This window comes from Natrix helvetica (assembly GCF_964273705.1).
Source record: "Natrix helvetica genome assembly, chromosome: 1".
Classification (NCBI taxonomy): Eukaryota; Metazoa; Chordata; class Lepidosauria; order Squamata; family Natricidae; genus Natrix; species Natrix helvetica.
Window position 1 is genome coordinate 238,762,352 of NC_138548.1, and position 19,396 is coordinate 238,781,747.

The 19,396-nt window shown below is 42.5% G+C and overlaps 1 protein-coding gene across 3 annotated transcripts in view; it reads left to right on the forward strand.

The window, feature by feature from the left end:
- The window catches only part of TTYH2 (tweety family member 2), an 84,532-nt gene that overhangs the window by 60,511 nt on the left and 4,625 nt on the right, over positions 1 to 19,396 (forward strand). The window contains exons 6-13 of one of the 3 annotated variants that reach the window (XM_081939886.1): positions 1,761 to 1,833; positions 2,779 to 2,848; positions 4,658 to 4,713; positions 7,039 to 7,131; positions 8,459 to 8,569; positions 8,673 to 8,815; positions 10,098 to 10,283; positions 13,856 to 13,934. In XM_081939886.1, the coding sequence (XP_081796012.1) occupies positions 1,761 to 1,833; positions 2,779 to 2,848; positions 4,658 to 4,713; positions 7,039 to 7,131; positions 8,459 to 8,569; positions 8,673 to 8,815; positions 10,098 to 10,283; positions 13,856 to 13,934 (811 nt within the window). The remainder of the gene's footprint in view (positions 1 to 1,760; positions 1,834 to 2,778; positions 2,849 to 4,657; positions 4,714 to 7,038; positions 7,132 to 8,458; positions 8,570 to 8,672; positions 8,816 to 10,097; positions 10,284 to 13,855; positions 13,935 to 19,396) is intronic. The other 2 variants (XM_081939887.1, XM_081939888.1) reach the window with 2 other exon arrangements.

Sequence of the window (19,396 nt, forward strand, 5' to 3'; positions counted from 1 at the left end):
GGGGAGGGAATGGGGATTTTGCAGTATCCTTGCCCTGGAGTGGGGAGGGAATGAGGATCCTCTCCCACTGCCACACCCACCAAGCCAAGCCCACCAAGCCAAGCCCACCAAATTTGAATCCTACCACTGATTCTTTTTTTTTTAAAGGTTTTTTATTGGTTTTACAAAATTTTAAGGAAAAGGGTAATGGGTATGGGTACAAATTTTGACAGCTACATCGTGCAGGAAATGGTATTCCCCCAAAGTCTCATAACCTTTACAAAATGATAAACAAAATGTTATTGCTTAACTAAATCTTGACAGCTTATTTTTACATTGTATCTTTCAATAAATTCAATCATTTACTTTGTATCTAACAAAAAGATTCATTGTATCAGCAATTGCAATGTTTTTCTAATTTACTTTTGTGATCTGAGTCTTCTCATCATCCTACCACTGATTCTATTGTACCTAACACAACCCTACCTGACTACACTTGATGGATGAAAACATCAACCAGCAATTTTCCATCGGAATTTTACAAATTGTTTCCAGAATGCATTGTAGTTGTGATATAGGATATGTATAGCTTTCTCTTTTCCCCCTGTGAGTGTTACTTTACATTAGAGTGACCGCACCACAACAAGCAAATACAACAAAATAGAAAGACAGAATAAAGGATAATAGTTTTCAGGGGGGATTGATAGTCTTACCATGGCATAGCTTTTCTAGCGTATAGCCAGCTTGAGTCTGCAAAAACTAATATGTTTTCTTGTGTTTGAAGATAATTCTTCTGTTACCTCCCACTCCATATGGACTTTGCTGTTTCCAGTCAGGCAGGAAAAGCACCCCAATTTAGTATGAATGAAGTTACCAGAATTGTAAGTTAGAGGAAACTGGTTTCTTGGATATCTGTTCTGGTATTGATTTTAAACATATCTTTTCCGGTGCAGGTATCTGTCTGTCTGTCTGTCTGTCTCTCTCTCTCTCTCTCTCTCTCTCTCTCTCTCTCTCTCTCTCTCTCTCTCTCTCTCTCTCTCTGTGTGTGTGTGAGGGAGAGAGAGAGAGAGAGTGAAAGAGAGAGAGAGAGATGTTAGTAGCACTGGAAGCTGTGATGATCTGCATCAAAATACCCAGGACAATCAGTTTGTGCAGACAGATTAATTGGAACTGGATTACAGGTTCTTAAATTCAGTTCCCACCTGCACCATTTGATTTACAGGCAACATTCCCTGTGCATCTGGCTATGCTTTGCATCTCTGTGATAGACATAATCAAGACTTGCCCTAGAACATGTTATAGGACCATGATGGCGAATCCATGGCACGCTTGGCAGTAGTGGCACGCAGAGCCATCTCTCCGGGCAGGCAATCCATCACCCGTTGCTCTTCCGGGTTCCGAAAAGCACCTGTGCACCAGCCAGCTGGTCTTCGTGCGCATGGGAGTACCGGAAACCCTAAGAGCAGTTCCCTGTCATGCATGCGCGCACCAGGAAACTGGAAGCTTAGCTTCCTGGTGCGCACGCCGGGGAACTACTCTTTTGGTTTCCGGCACTCCCAAGCGTGCACTTTGGGAAACTGCTCTTCTGATTTCCGGCAGTCTACTACGCACATGCTCCAGTTTCGGCACTCAGTGCTGAAAAGGTTCACTGTTATAGGAGCAAGAACAATGGCAACATAAGCCTCTATCCTGTTACAGCGCTCAGACCGATGGTGCAGAGTCTTGCTGTCACCTTTCTGAAGTCTCCTGTTGACTCTTGGTTGTTTATTTTTTGCCCACAGGATGCTGTGCTGTGGACTTTTCATACTTTGTCTCAGCTGGGCTTCCTTTGCAGCCGATGTTTCAGCAGCAGTGGTAAGCCCGACACTTGAACTTGAGCTTTCTGTCTCTTTAATCTCAAACTGTGGTTGTTTTAAGGGCTCAGTGTACTAAGTTTACTGTGATGCCTTAGGTCCCCGGTCACTGACCACCGGAGGCCGCCGAACTGTTCTTTCCAACTTTCTGACAGCTAAAAGGCCTGTTCTTTGGGGAGGCTTTTTTTTTTTGTTCTTCCTTGCCTTGCTTCCTGCAGCCTTTCCTGCTTTTGTGTTTCCAGAATCATACCTTATCATAGCACAATGCACACTTAGCAGGAGGAATTTTGAGCATAAGGAGATTGGTTATTTAAAACGAGCAGATGTCAACTTGAAGGTGTTTTGCTTGGTTGCCTGCCTGCTCTGCTTCCTCAGGCAGAGAAAAATTAATTTGCCATGTACCTTCAGCACTGCCAATTTAGATTTCAAGGGGAGCCAGGAAGAGATTAAATGTTTTCCTTTATGTTATATTTTCAAACTTTGGTTATTCTAATTTTTTGACAGATGGGAGTATCAGAAAGTAAATTTCATCTAAGCATGAGATATTTAACAATTATTGCAGCATCCTTATTGGTCTGGTTTCTTTGTTATCTGAGAAGCCTACTTTTATAAACACCTTGATTTTTACATGTGCATTGTCTTCATATAGATATAATTGGTGTATATATTCAATGTAGAAGAATAAAAGTTAAAACAAATGCATATCCATAGAAAGTTTTCATATCTTAAATTCATATGCACATTCTACCTGTGCAGTCTATCCATTCACTTGGTAATGATGGGATATGTAGAAACAATTTCTTAACTCTTCAGCATGCAACCTCCTTAAGTACAACGTCTAGTAATGATAACTTCCTTTTTTAAAAGATTAATTTTGTCTTCTTTTTTTAAAAAAATATGTAATAAAAATATACAAAATAAATAAATAAATGTTTGCCTCTTATAGGGTACCAGTGACTTTTGCGTGTCTCCAGATAAATTCATTCTGAATATGACAAAAAGTGACCTAAGTGCAGGTAAAAATATTGCTTTTGCCATCATTTGAGTAGTGGAGGACAACCCCTTAAGTGAAAATTGAAAGAAGAGAAATGAAACTGATGTAAAGCTTAGACCCAGCTCTGCATAGATAAACATCAGTATATAAAATCCAGAGATTTTAAGGTGCCACATTTGAATTGAGGGAGAGAGATGTTAGTAGGACTGGAAGCTGTGAATATTTGTGTGGAAAGTACTCAGAATCTTGATTGTGCTTTTCCAACCTACTTTGTGACTATGTATGGAAGGGTTAAAAAAAAAACAAGGAGCTCACAAGTAGATCTCAGAGGGACCTCTTTTGTTGGGCCATTCTAAAACTTACTTCTGATTTGGTAGCATGGAAAGATCATAGAATCAAAAAGTTAGAAGGGACTTTGGAGGTCTTCGAGTCTAATCTTAAGAGTCCATGAATTGCCATCTTATGAGAACACTGACTGCCATATTTTTCGGAGTATAAAGTGCACCAAGGTTTTGAACAGGCAAATTTTAAAAAAAAAAGTTTTTGCACTCTGCAAACCTCCCAAAAATGGCCCATTTTTTGTGAAAACAGATCCGTTTTTTTTAAGGGCATAGCCTTTAGGAGGCTTGTAGAGTGCTCTGGGGAGGAGGGGGGGCAAAATCAAGCCAAAAAAATTTTGCAAAAACGGGCCCATTTTTTTTTTAAAAAAGGGGCATGGATAGCCTTTAGGACGCTTATAGAGTGCTCCTGGGGGCTGGGGGGGGCAAAATTGAGCAAAAAATGGCCCTCTTTTCACTCATTTCTGCCCTCCCTAGCCCCCAGGAGCCCCCTGAAAGCCTCCTAAAAGCTATGCACAGCCATTTTGGTGAAGGGGCGGGGTTTCGGGAGGCAAAAAAATGCTGTATTCAGTGTATAAGATGCACCCAGATTTTCAGCCTCTTTTTTGAGGGGAAAAAGATGCATCTTATATGCCGAAAAATACAGTAAGTAGAGTTAATTTACCCCACAAGAATCCCCTGGCTGCTTGAGGTAAAAAACAGTTTAACATATCCAGTGAACAAAGAAAATAAGAGAATACTCCTGATTATAGAATCTGTGCCCAAACGTCCCCTTTGTTAATGTTTGCTGAAGTTCTGAGATTTTTTTTTTCCGTAAGCTAGGGACTCAGGTTTCATTTTATTTCCTTTTATTAAGGTAGAACCACAGCTTAGCAGTTGTTCCAACTTGTTTTGAAGGATCTGCAAAAGATAAAAGGTTAAGTAAGTTTAGTAGGGATAGGAGATTATGCGAAGTTACCATTTGCTAATTATCTTTGGCATTTGCTGTGTCTCTTAAAATACTAAGGCAGAACTTCAGATTAAGAGCGGAGATTAGTTTGGAAGAATCATCAAGTGAGGAAGGGTTAAGTAAGGTAGGGATTTGGTGAACCAATCATTTATTAGGTATCCTTAGCAGTTGCTTTTATGGGCAGTATTTATGAGATATGGTGTAAGATGTAGCGTTATCGTTAATGAAAGCTGAAATTTTTGCAAAGTAATACATTCATGGCAGGCTATGATTTATGTGGCACATGAAAATAGATTTACTCAAATATTGCTTCTCATTCTGCTCGTGTCAAAAGTCTGCCAAAACCTTTAGATACAAAATTTTCTGCAGCATTATTTTTTTCAACATACATTAGACAATGCCAGCATTGAAAAACTGCGATACCCCATACAGTGCTGTCTCAACTGATGCTGATCAGTGCTGACCCAGTGTGGTTTAGAAGTTGCTAAAAGTGTCACACTTTAACCAATAACTAACTCTGTTCTTCTTGAACTTTGCTTTGTAGAAATCGTACAGTACTACCTGTATTGTAGGCAGAGTCTGACCAACCCCTTTCAACAGGTAAGAACTTGCTTGCCTTTGTACACTATTGGCAAAGGATCCCCCAACAACAATGAAAAGAGAAACATGGCTCTTTATTCCAAGAGTCAGCTTGCTTTCAGTAATAGGGCAGGGAAAATTGGTGAGCATTACTCTCCATAAAAATAGAAATAGGATTTAGGTTTATGTACCGCCCCATAGCGTTTTATAGCACTCTCTGGTCTGTTTATAGTCTAGAACAGCGATGGCGAACTTTTTTTGGCTCGCGTGCCACAAGTGGGGGGAGCGTGGGGGGGGGAGCGTGTGCGGGCGTGCCGCACCCATAATGCAACGCGCCCCCAGTGTGCATGCGCGCACAACGCGCCCATTTTTGCATGATTTTTTGCCCTCCCCAGGCTCCAGAGGCTTTATAGGAGCCTGGGGAGGGCGAAAAGAGCCTCCCCCGCCCCCCCGGAGGCTTCAGGGACCGTCCCGAGGCTTCCCTGAAGCCTTCGGAACACTTAAAACCACCCTCCGAGCAACCCGGAAGTGACTTCCGGGTTGCTCGGATGGTCGTTTTAAACGCTCTGAAGGCTTCAGGGAAGCCTCGGGACGGTCCCTGAACAGGCACGAGACGTGCGTCTCCATCGCCTGGGCCCGGATCGCCTCCGCCGCGCGGCGCCTCAGGCTCGGCATCCTTGCGCCGCTCCGCCCAGCCTCTGTGCGCTCGCCAGGGCCCAGCCTTCACATCGCTGCCGCCACCGCCGCCACCGCCTCTAGGACGGGCTCTGCCGAAGGGAAGTCCGTCAGGCCTCGGCCGTGCCGCCCTCGCCTCCTCCTCCTCCTCCTCTAGCCGCGCCATCGCAAGGATTAAGGCGAAAGGGGGGGGACGGGGAAAGCGAAGGGGGCTTTGTTGTCCTCCTTCTCCTTCTCCTCCTTTCCCCCTCCGGCTCGAACGCAGCGCCGGGGCCCGGCAGGCAGCAAACGAGTCGGAGCCTGCCGACTGGAGGAAGAGGGTGAGAGGCGGGTCCTGTGAACGGCGGCAGCAGCGGCGGCAATAGTCGCAACTCGGCTGCCTGCCGCCTTTCCCCTCCTTTGTCTCCAAGCCGGGTCGGCCCGCCGCCGAGTTGCAACTATTACCGCCGCTGCCGCCGCCGTTCACAGGACCCGCCTCTCACCCTCTTCCTCCAGTCGGCAGGCTCCGACTCGTTCGCTGCCTGCCGGGCCCCGGCGCTGCGTTCGAGCCGGAGGGGGAAAGGAGGAGAAGGAGAAGGAGGACAACAAAGCCCCCTTCGCTTTCCCCGTCCCCCCCCTTTCGCCTTAATCCTTGCGATGGCGCGGCTAGAGGAGGAGGAGGAGGAGGCGAGGGCGGCACGGCCGAGGCCTGACGGACTTCCCTTCGGCCGAGCCCGTCCTAGCGGCGGTGGCGGCAGCGATGTGAAGGCCTGGTGAGCGCGCAGAGGCTGGGCGGAGCGGCGCAAGGATGCTGAGCCTGAGGCGCCGCGCGGTGGAGGCGATCCGGGCCCGGGCGATGGAGACGCACGTCTCGTGCCTGTTCAGGGACCGTCCCGAGGCTTCCCTGAAGCCTTCAGAGCGCTTAAAACGACCATCCGAGCAACCCGGAAGTCACTTCCGGGTTGCTCGGAGGGTGGTTTTAAGTGTTCCGAAGGCTTCAGGGAAGCCTCGGGACGGTCCCTGAAGCCTCCGGGGGGGCGGGGGAGGCTCTTTTCGCCCTCCCCAGGCTCTTATAAAGCCTCTGGAGCCTGGGGAAGGCGAAAAATAGCTTTTAAAAAGGTGAATTCAGCTGGCCAGCGCGCACATGCGCGCTGGGCAGCTGACAGGGCAGCGCCTCGCGTGTGGACTGACTCCTAGGTGTTGAAAGAGGATAGCATTTAAGCTGTTTACAGGACATCCTTGACTTACAAACATTAGTTTAGTAACCATTCAAAGTTACAACAGCAATGAAAAAAGTGACTCATGATCATGTTTCAGGCTTACCACCATTGCAGCATCCTGTGGTCAAACGATCAAAATTCAGACCCTGGGCAACTGTCATGTGTGTATTGATGGTTGCAGTGTCCCAGGGCCATATGACCACCTTTTGCAACCTTCTGACAAGCAAAGTCAATGGAGAAGCCAGTTTCACGTAAAGCTGTGTTACTAATTTAACAACTGCAGTGATCCACTTAATATCTCTGGCAAGACAGGTTGTAAAATGAGGCAAAATTCAGGGAACAACTGTCTTGCTCAGCCATGGAAATTTTGGGCTCGGTTGTGGTCGTACGTCAAGGATTACCTGTACCCCAAGTTAAGATTTATGTAGAAAAAAATGGCTAATACCTTGCATCATATGTTCTTTATTTGTAGGCCCTGACTATTTACCAGCGTTCTCTCACAACCATGCAGATCCAGATTCAGGGTCTTGTGCAGTTTGCAGTGCCTTTTTTCCCTACAGCCAAAGTAAGTTGCGCAATGTTGTCTTTTCCCCTGGAAGCAGGCAACGTTCTTTGATGGAAGCTTCTGAGTTACGTACATTTAGAAGTGGGTCCCACCTGCTGCTTTCAGAAACAGTATTTGACAAATACAAAATATGGGCACATATTTAACCAGGGAAATGTTGAATATTCTTAGGGACTACCTGAAGGTAAAGCAAGCAGCAGGAAAATCATAGTTTATGGTTGACAGGACACAGATGCCATGACTATACAGTAACAGAGGTTACAGGGTCTAGGATCCCCCTGTAATCATAGTCTTCACTGATTTGGTGTCTCCAGGTAGTAATTCTATGAGCTGTATTCCCAACATATCCAGAGAATATAAAGTTGGACAGAGTACTGTAGTGACTGGAAGCCATTTTTAACAGGTGGAATGAAATTTTATATGAACAGAAGAGAATTAGCAATTGGGAGCTCTTATTTGTATATTTCAGATGTAGATGAAATGTCAAAGCCTTCTTCTGCTAGATAAAAAAAAGCCAGTTGCTTCACAAACTGGTTTTTCACCAGAAATGCACGCGTACCATAGGTTTGCCATTACGGTCCTAGAGCATTGTGAGGGATTGTGAGCAAGGGATGAAGTCATTGGCTTATCTGAGAAGAGGCTAAAAGGTCCCGATGTGAAAGTTGTGAGAAGAAAGTGTTTCAAAAGAAACTCCAAATTAATAAATTGCTATGACTGTGGCTTTAAAAAAATGTTATCTCAGACAAACATTGCTGATATCTTCCTGAAAATTAGGTTGTCCTTGCTTCCTCAGTTTTGCCAACTCCACGGGAGCTTTAGCAAAAGTATTTGAAATCAAGCAATGCCTCCGTGCATAAGTGAGATGACTTTCTGTGTATATTTATTGCCCACAGGTGAACAATAATGTAGTTCTGTTTTCCTTTCTTTTATCGTTTAATCAAATGAGAGAGAATCCCTGGTACTAACAAATAGCGGTACCAAGAGACGAAGCCCTTTTCTTTTCTTCACGAGGTTCTGTAAAACCACTATAGCTCTAAAGTTATCCATGTTTCTATAAAACCAATGCTGAGCAATAATCAAATTAAGATCAGAAGGACAACGGGTCCAATTTGTAGTCAGCCAGAGAAAGTCAATGGGCCATTCACCATTTCTCAGCCCAATTTGATATCACAAGATAAAATCAGAGAGGCGGTACTGTGTATGCCAGCCGGAAGGGATCGGCTACGACTGCAGTACAGTAGGTATCTAGTCACAGTGATGGCTGGTTATTCTAGGTATGGTGAACACCGTTCCTTTTCCGATAGAATATATGCCCCTTCTGTGATAGCTTTTGCCCTTGCTACAGAAAGACCTGCTTGATATGCAGAAGTTACTGAACTACTCTGAAATCAACCTCCACCAGCTGACTGCCATGCTGGACTGCAGGGGCCTTCACAAGGTAAGCAGCATAGGACACACTCTGCTTTGGGGACAAAGGTGTTCATAGCACAAGAGCAAGATGCTTCCTTTCTTCTCTCCCCCCCCCCTTCCTTTCACTAAAGGATTACCTGGATGCCTTGGTTGGGATCTGCTACGATGGGGTGGAAGGCTTGCTCTACCTCACCCTCTTCTCTCTGATGGCTGCTGTATCCTTCTCCACCATCATATGTGCCATGCCTCGAGCCTGGAAACATTTAGCCAGCAGGTAAAACAGAATACCAGGGATTCCACAAAGTCAAAATAACCTTGCTGACGACAGAAGGATGTGTTTGAAAATAAATAAAAACGGGTGATTTTCTGCAATGACCAGAACATCAGTCTGATTTCTCCTTCAATAAAGTTGCAGAGTTATGAGCTGATCTTTCTCCAGTTCCTCATTGAGAGCTATGCATGTTGACGAACTTAAAGAAGCATTCTGGAGATTATGCGATGGGAGATATTGACTAAATAGCACAGCATAAGGTTATTTAGTAATGTTATGGTCACTTAATGCCACTCAACAGAATGAATTCATCAATTTTTGAATAGTTAAACCTTTCGTGTCTTTCCGGGTTTCTCATATTCACCCTTAATTTGCTGAGAGAGGATGCAGAGAACAGTAAGAGGGGGAGAGAATCAGACAATTCATCTATGAGGGAGAAAAACACAACAAAAGAATATTCTCCCCATTATTTTAGCATCACGTACAGGCTGTCTCTAGCATTCCTTAGTTTTAGGCTCCCCAGAGTCACTCAACAATTGAGATGTGTGGCATATAAATTTAATAAATAATACATTCCTGATCATCAAAACATCAATTTTTGGATAACTTCTGTATGTTCGTTCTTCTTTCATTACCTAAAAATGGTGAAGGAAACACAATCTGTCAGAGTTTGCAGTAGCAATCACATCCAGAAAGCACACACAGGTAATTGATTCAGCAGGATTCATTAATTTCTCTTTATATATAATATAACACATGAAGTAAATATACAATACCAAAATGCAGGTTTTCCAACATGGTAGTAAATGCAAGCAAACACAGGCAGAGTAGAGAACAGTTTCAGTTCAGAGCAGCAGATTAGTTTAGAGCTCAGCACAGACTCAGAGATACAGAGCTAAGCCACGCCAAGGCTCCAAACTGTTTCAACTCCCATTGGCTGACCTTGTTACTAAGCCCTATTCCAGTTCATGAATACTACACTGACACAATCCATTATTTCTGCTTTTTTTTCTCCCTGCTTCCTGATTAATACCGAACTGTCCCTTAGGGTTGGGTTTTCTACGGTGGAACAAAAGCTCTCTTTTTTCAGATACTGTGGTTCCTTTCCTGGTCTCTGCTAACATTACAAAATAAACCTTAAAATTAAGGGATACTTGAAGCAACTGAAATATCCCATCCCTCCAGGTGTTAACATCTTCTCACTTGCCAGTTTGTTCATAACTATCCTCTGCGTTTATTTTATTTTCTAAGATGGACCATTGTTGTTGGGTTTTCTTCCTTCTAGGGATCGGGATTATGATGACATAGACGAAGAAGACCCCTTCAACCCACAGGCTCGACGTATTGCTGCCCACAATCCCAACCGTGGGCAACTCCATAGTTTCTGTAGCTATAGTAGCAGCCTGGGCAGTCAGACAAGCCTTCAGCCTCCTGCCCAGACCATCTCCAATGCACCAGTGTCTGAGTACATGTAAGTATGCATGGAATTAGTAGAAGACGCAGAGGTTAAGCAGTAATCAGTACTTAAGCCCACATTCTCTCCTGTGAAGTTTTCAAGGTGACAAGACAGATAACCTCTGCTATTTGGTGTTCTCCACCTTATAGGGACACAGTGGCTCAATGGCTAAGACTGAGCTTATCGATCAGAAAGGTCGGCAGTTCAGATCCCTAGTGCTGTGTAACAGAGTGAGCTCCCGTTACTTGTCCCAGCTTCTGCCAACCTAGCAGTTCGAAAGCATGTAAAAATGCAAGTAGAAAAATAGGAACCACCTTTGGTGGGAAGGTAACAGCATTCCGTACACCTTCAGCATTTATCCATGCTGGCCACATGACCATGGAGACGTCTTCGGACAGTACTGGCTCTTCAGCTTTGAAACAGAGATGAGCACCACCCCCTAGAGTCGGGAACGACTAGCACACATGTGCGAGGGGAACCTTTACCTTAACTTACTATACTTTGGTACTGTGGCCCTGTTCAGATTTGTGCTGCCTTTTGTTGTTTCTTCCATCATTCCATCTTTCTCTGAAAACCATGATGTTTTCCCATTTTACCAACCTAATATCTGTCAACCCATGCCCCCCCCCCCCCATAGCCCTGACATCCCAGCCACGAGATGCAAAATCCAGCTTTCTACAGCTGCTAGCTATTCAAACTCTAGCAATTGCCTTCTTATAGAAAGAAGGTGGCCTTAAAGATGAAAAACGTTGAGAAACTGTACTTTTGAACTGTATGTTGGAGAAAACATTTTTAAAACTAAAGCCTAGGTGCAGTTCTTAAAATATCCCTAGAGATGTGTGAAACAAGCTGTTGTTCTATTTTTTGCATGTTTTATTATTTGTTAATTACTGTGGTGCGATCCTTTAATTTAACACGGGAGGGTTTTTTTCCCTTGTTGAGTTGTCATATACATCTGCATACCCTTTTATAAAAAGATCTTTGTTTATTGGTTGATTGGCTGGAAAATGCGCTGACTTTTGATGGGAGAAAGTATTGCCCATTTATCGTTTATAATTGCAGATAAACCAACCCTTGAAATTTCTACCAAAATGACATGAAAAATGGGTCAGCCATGGATAAGTCAATCCTTGAATTTTTAGTCACAGCAATGGACAGAATATTGAAAGTGTTATGTCAGCGTTTATAAAGCTATGGTTTTTAAAGCCATGACAGACTGGTCTGCAGATAAGCTGAACCCAATTTTGGGAGTGTATTTTGAAACCCAAAATTCTCAGCTCATCTACAAGTATAAATGGTACTTCCTTTTTGCACCTTTCTATGACATGGCTTGGAAGGAAATAATGCATAGCAATAAAAAAGAAAAATCGGGGGAATGTTTGATGTCAAAAAAAAATCAAACATCGTTGGAGTTGCTTAGGATGGGGGATTATTAAGAAATCCGAAGGTTGCAGGCTAGGCTGAAAGTTAAATTTTGAAGACGGTGACAATCATTTCCATATTTTGGTCAAGCAAAATACACGGGGGTGTACATAAATTCATTAGGAATTTATTTTGACTCAAATGAATCTTTATTTTTCATCTATGCATGAGAAGATATACATGGCTGCTGCCATCTTTTCGGTGAAAATCTAGTAACTTCTAGCTCCAGTACTGATTCTTTGGCTGTAGATGCCAGCAGCCACCAGAAAAGAGCATGGTGGGGAAGCTCTGGAGATGGCATCATATCCCATCTGTCGCTAGGCAGATGTCTATTGTGTACTACTTAATCCTACTTTGGATTTCAGGCAGCTGTTGAACCCATATCTTCAGTATCCTCATAAGTTGTTAGTGTTTCCTTCAGGGAGATGGTGTTATCATTGAATTGCCTACTGAATTTGAGCAAAGTTTAACAATGGAAAAGGGCAACAGCAATAGCACTTAGACTTATATACCGCTCCATAGTGCTTTTACAGCCCTCTCTAAGCTGTTTACAGAGTCAGCCTATTGCCCCCAACAATCTGGGTCCTCATCTTACCCACCTCGGAAGGATGGAAGGCTGAGTCAACCTTACATTTTGACTTGATAAGCAACCAGTCATCATCTTATTCTTCCCATCCTCTTTCTCTTTGGAGGATGTTGTAAAATAATCTTGGAGTATTGCTAGGCCTCAGAGGGGCAGAATGTTAACTACGGTTCTTTTTATCTGTCCCTGGGTGACTTTTGCTGGATGTCCTTCCTCTCACAACCATTGCGCATAAAAGAAAGAGGGTATGCATGTCCTTTGCTATTGTTCTCAAGGCTCAGTTTTTCTTTGCAGTACATGGTGCTCACTGAATGTAGAGGAGTTTGTTCCAGAATGAATTCCTTCCGCACTGTGTTTTGCAGATCAGGGAGACAGCTCATGAGAGCTGGTGTAGCTTCTCCCAATCGGGCGTTCTTCAGATGTGTTGGGAGTAACATTTGTATTTTCCTCAGCCAGCTCTATCTTTGAGTATTGAACTAGAGATGATGTAAGTTCCCATGTAATGCATCTGGAGAATACCAGGGCAAAAAAGACTTGTGATCAGGGCATTTATGAATGCTTAATGATTCCCTCTCTAAAATATCTTCATAGTGCTGCAAGGGGAAAAATTAATAAATGGCTCGAGATCCAAGTTCTGCTGCATGATGGGATGAGCTCCCATTATTCGCTCCAGCTCCTCCTAGCAATTCGAAAGCATGTAATCGCAAGGAGATACACTATATTGCCAAAAGTATTCGCTCACCTGCCTTTACTCGCATATGAATTTACTGTAAGTGACATCCCATTCCTAATCCATAGGGTTCCATATGATGTCGGTCCCCCCTTTGCAGCTATAACAGCTTCAACTCTTCTGGGAAGGCTGTCCACAAGGTTCAGGAGTGTGTTTATGGGAATTTTTGACCATTCTTCCAGAAGCGCATTTGTGAGGTCACACACTGATGTTGGACGAGTTTACATGGCCTACCACTTCTTGGCTGAGTTGCTGTCATTCCCAAACACTTCCACGTTCTTATAATACAGCTGACAGTTGACTGTGGAATATTTAGGAGCGAGGAAATTTCACGACTGGATTTGTTGCACAGGTGGCATCCTATCACAGTTCCACACTGGAATTCACTGAGCTCCTGAGAGCGACCCATTCTTTCACAAATGTTTGCAAAAACAGTCTGCATGCCTAGGTACTTGATTTTATACACCTGTGGCCATGGAAGTGATTGGAACACCTGATTCTGATTATTTGGATGGGTGAGCGAATACTTTCGGCAATATAGTGTAGGTAGATACCACTTTGGTGGGCACATTAATGAAGACATGAAAGAACCCCCAACCAGATGTCCCCCAAGCAACAGTGATGTCACTCACTAATCGTTTCAACTTGGAAGCACCATAAGTGCTTCCGACACAAAGATGAGCGTGAATAATACCCAGCGTATCCACACTCCCACTTTTTCCCCACTCCCACAGGCTTCTGCCCCCAACAAGGATCCCCTGCTTCTGCAAGAATGTCAGGAATATTTCGTAGCCCATAACAGATTTCCTTTTAATAGATTGTCCTCCTGATCTGACTCCTCTTTACCTGCAGGAACCAAGCTGTGCTCTTTGGTGGGAATCCACGGTATGAAAACGTCCCCCTGATTGGAAGAGGATCACCTCCCCCCACGGTATGGTGGGCTCCGGAGGCTAAATCATTTTTATAACAAACCCTTTATCTACACCCCCCCCCCCCCCCAATCCCTGCTTTTACTAACACTCCTGTTCAATTTAACAAACACATTTTCTTTAAAAACTGGGATGAAAAACCCTTCGGCTTTTGTCAGAAAATATGAAATACTCGTTTATGGGATTTCCTCCCTCCCCCCCTTGATGTTAGAGATGAAGAAACAGGCAGTATATGATTTAAATGCAGGCTTTTCAATGGAACAACAATCCAGAATCTAGACTGCTATCTGAAGATGAAAAATGCTGCCCTCTGGAAGCTGACTTTGTTGTTGTTGTTATTGTTATTCCCACAATTGTTTTAGCTCTATCAATGAGATGCAGTGTAGAATATATCTCCCACTGAGATGGCATCTTTCTGGTTGGCTTCAGGCAGCTGTATAGCGAAAGAGCAGAAAACATTGTGTTGCATTGCATTGCATTGCTATTTGGCTGCTAGTCACTCAGGCAAACTGCTATGCGAGACTGTGCTGCAATTCTTAACACATCGGCAGACTTTGGCTGTTGTTTCTATAGCTTGTGCGATTGTGTTGTTCAATGCATGTTATACAGTTTGTATATTTCAGTTGGGTTTTTTAGATATATATTTTTTTAATTCCACCTTTATTATTTTTATAAATCACTCAAGGTGGCAAATATACCTAATACTCCTATTTTCCCCACAACAACAACAACAACCCTGTGAAGTGGCTTGGCTGAGAGAGAGTGACTGGCTAAAACTTACCCAGCTGGTTTTCATGCTTGAGGCAGGATTAGAACTCACAGCCTCCTGGTTTCTAACCTTGGTCCCTTAACCACGAGATCAAATTGGCTTTCTCCTGCATCTTTAACATGTTTTTTGTATGTGGAGGCAAGAATTGCAAGTTTCTAGAAAATGAGTGGGCATCTTTTTTTAATTTTCTCCCCATCTTATTCTGCTTTTATAAACTGTTTTTTTTTCAAATATATAATGTTATAATGCATATCATTTTTTTGTTTAACATAAGTTTTTTTAAAAAAAAATCTTGCTTGCAATGCTTGTTTTGTTTTTCAATCAACTGTTTTGGAGCTATATTGCCTTTTAAGGTGCTTGCATTTTTAAAATACCTTGGGAAGGATGGGGTGTTTTCCTCCTTCCCCACCCCACTTTTTCATAAGAGATTTCCCTGTGCTGTAAATATCCCCAACTTCCCAATATACAAATACTGTAGAATCTATGGACTGTGGGCATTCAAAATTGCCTCCTTCCGCAAATTGGTTCCTTTCCTGAAGTATTTGGACTGCAACGTCCATAAGTCCCTGCATTTGATCTTGCTGGTTGAAAATTCAAAGAACTGCAGTCCCTGCACATCTGGAGAATGCCATATTTTGAAAAAGTTTACCAGAGTGGATTATGTTAATTGACAATGGAGACATTTTCAAGGTTTCTGCAGGGCAGAATTGTGGGGGAAATTTCTGGTAATTTCAGGTTATTTACTTTTCCCCATAAGAATGCATGCTGCATATGGATTGAGTGTGGTGTTTCAAATGGGCAAAATTAAAAACCCTCTTGAGTAGAGCTGCTTCCCCAATTGCCTTCATGCTGAGAACCCATGCTGGGAATAACATTTTTTAAGAAGTTTATTCCAGACTTCCAGTCATGCTGATTTAAATAGTCAATAAGTAAAAGCTCTTGAATTTGATGCGATGAGCTTTCCAAATGGTCTGTTACTGTTATGATTTACTCAGCTGGAGATTTCCTTTTGGAAAGTTCCCACAGGACAGCCATGTTTCAATAAAACATCAAACTAGCAGGGGCCTTTGAAGCCAAACAGATTTAACAAAGCCTACAACTTTGGAAATTACAATGTACTTCATCAGTTACAAGAAGTGTTTCTCCCATGATTATCTGTATAGAGAAGTGGAATGGGGGAATATTACAAAGGCAGAGCGCAAGAGAAAATTGCTGTCTTTCTGTAGTTGTGTGAAAGGTGTCCAAAGTAAATTTGATTGTTCCCTCCTATTAAAATATTGTGGAAAAACTCATGATACAGTATGAGGCTCTGAAGTGAGAAGTTATTTACGTGTTTATGCACAGATTAAGACTTGGTAAGTATTGAAAATGGTAATACTATCTCTTTCTTTTTCTCCTTATGTATGTTATAGGACTAGCAATATATTGATTGATATATTTTATTGTTTGGATTGCATTACTTTTGCATTCAGTTCTTGACTATTTCTTGCATGGTGAAGACCTAACTTCACTTGATCACTTTTCCCCCATAAGCTTCTACTGCCAACTGAAGGTAATAGTGCTTACCATGAATCTAGTTCTAATTCAGAAGACATCGTTTTAGTATAATACCAATCACCATGAAATTAAAATTAATTCCTTCCTTCCTTCTTTCCTTCCTTCCTTCCCTCTCTCCCTCCCTCCCTCCGGTACAAACCTTACTTATTTTTCCATTGGATTCAAATGTTTCACTTAGAACAAAAGTGCAAAAGTAGAAAGATTAAGAAGTGGTGTTTACAAGGAAGACAAAAAAAGGGACCCAAGGCACTGGACAGCTTGTGTTTCTTTTTTAAAAAAGAAAACCAACCAAGCTACAGTCAGTTCTGGGCTGATGATGGAAATGCTCAACACTACCATAAAAATGAATAATTACATCAATGAGCCCTAAACATGAATTAAAAGAACAGAAAAATTATTGGAAAAGTTATTCAGCAATTTAGTCCATAATGAGTAAAATATGTCCCTAGCCTTTGATAAGTAATAAACTAGAGCAGAAGCACATGTAAAGTACAGAAGAAATGGAAAACTCCAATGCCTTTTCACTTCCTATGTCCCTATCTGAAGTTGTCATTTGCCACACTATTATTTCTTCTTATTTGTTTAATATGTAGGCCACCTGAGCCCTAAAAGACTCTGAGCGGCTTACAACCATGAACTAATTTATCTATGAAAGCAATAAAAGATACCACTAACTGGAAGTTCAGAGTATTCAAAACACAGTAAAACGGGAGGACAAAATTATCCTGTCCCCAATCAGTACACCCAAGTCTTAATAGTTTCCTGAGTGATACAAGAGTAGGAGCCACATGAATCTCTGGGGGGACATCACTGCAAAAAGTACAAATTGCCACAGAGAAGGCATGTTTCCTGAGCCCTGAAAAACAGCCTTATTTCATTGAATTCTTTCCTGAGGTGTTGGAGTGGAGGGAAGGGTTGGCTTTACAAGATGTCTGAATCCATCCCAATAGCAAAAGCATGGAGTGTAGACCATAACCATGAATTCATGATAAGTCATAAACCAAGCACGTTATGACAACCCCATGTGTGAATCAGTCATTTGCTATTTAGCTGCAGAGACCACCAAAGTAGTTGACTAAACTGAACCCAGACCAGGCTCTCATAAGTTATTAAAAATAAGACTTTAATGTTAATGAAACATCAAATACAAATTATGCCTCTGTGATTAATGTGTGTCTTAACAGTTCTGATAATAAATAAGAGAGAGGTGAACCTCAAAGGGTGACACTTTATTTAAAGTTTTTATATATATATTCTAGGTGTGACTGCCAGTGGTTTACACAAAACAAAACACTAAATCAATGAAACGGTTACAATAAATTAAATAGCCACCTACTAAATCACATCACAATGGTGACATTTAAATTAGCTATTAATAACTCTGGGGAGCAATATTGTCTTAGTAGCCTTCTTGAAATGGATCAGAGTTGGTACCTATTGTACATTTGGAGAGGCTATTCAAGAAGGAATGTAGAAAGATTGCCTCTGGCCCTCTCGGCCACAAATGGGGAAGACCTTGAGTTTCTCTTCTGAGGTGACAAAGCAGAATAATCCTACTCTATAGCTCAGGAAGCTGAAGCTGCTGATCTATTAATGGAATCAGTTTTCCAGAGACAAGCGATTTCCTAGACAGACAAATCCTAAGCCGTTCGCCATCATTCTGTATGGATGAACTTTGCATGCCTCATAAAACAGAGGAGTACATTTTAGTTCAGTCACTAGGATTTAAACAGAATAACAGGTGCCCTTTCTAATGCCACAACTGAATTCTTGCATTCTGCATAGTCACTGACACTGGGTTCTCATCCGATGTGTAAGCATACTCAGGTTTATATTGTAATGTTCTAGAAAAATGCAAATTAAATCCATGTTTAAATGCAGCCCTGATTTTTATACATATACTATTCTGAGAAATGTATATGCTTCATGGAGTAATTGCCCTGTGGTGTGAACTATTAAAATTAATATCAATCTACCTGAAAGGTGAAAAGCATATGTAGAGAGGCTGCCTGCTTGATGAATGGTTAAGACTACTGTATTTTTCGGAGTATAAGGCGCACCGGAGCATAAGACGCACCAAGGTTTTGAAGAGGCAATTTTTTAAAACAAGGTTTTGCACTCTGCAAACCTCCCCAAAATGGGCCCATTCCCCCCCCCCCAAAAGGCATAAATAGCCTTTAGGGGGCTTGCAGAGTGCTTCTGGGGGGCGCGGGGGCCAAAAACGAGCAAAAAACAGCCTGTTTTTTGGGGGGGGGCATAAATAGCCTTTAGGAAGCTTATAGAGTGCTCCTGGGGGCTGGGGAGGTACAATTGAGCAAAAAATGGGCTTTTTTTGCTCATTTCTGCCCTCCCCAGCCCCCAGGGGCTCTCTAAAAGCTTCCTACAAACTATGCACGGCCATTTTGGTGAAGGAGACTGGGTTTCGGGAGGCAAAAAATGCTGTATTCAGTGTAGAAGACGCACCCAGATTTTCAGCCTCTTTTTTGAGGGGAAAAAGTGCATCTTATACTCCGAAAAATATGGTAGTTGATATTTGTATTACAAGCTGCCACAATCTAGTTTCAAGCCTAACGGTTGTTTGAATATTCAAGGAACTATTTCTAATTTGGGCATTTAAATGTTGGGTCTGTGCCAGTTTTTGGAGACTTTAATCTCACTCTTGCAGATATTTGCTATTGCAAAAACCTCAAAAATGATGGTAAAATTAAATGTAGCTCTTTTCCATATAGCAAGTAGTCCAATTTGAATAAGATTTAAATGACTTAAGGAAACACTTTAAAGTTTTATTCTGTTCCAGAAAAGTAATCTGTGAATAATTTTCTGTGATTGGAAAGACATAACTTTCTCATAATAAATTCTTGCACTCATATATACCAATTATATTTTCCAGGCCTGCATTCTCTAATCTAATGTCCCCCAGATATCCTGAAACTACAGAAAGGGTCTAAGACAGGGGTGTCAAACTCAAGTTCATTGAGTGTTGCATCAGGGTTGTGTTTGACCTGGGGGGGGGAGAGGAGTGGGTGTGGCCAGCTTGGCGTTACTCGTGTTGAGGGCGCGTGTAGTGGACCAAGTGCTCCGCCAGCAAAAATGGGCTCCCAATCTCCGTTTTCGGCTGGAACGGCCTCCTGCAACCCT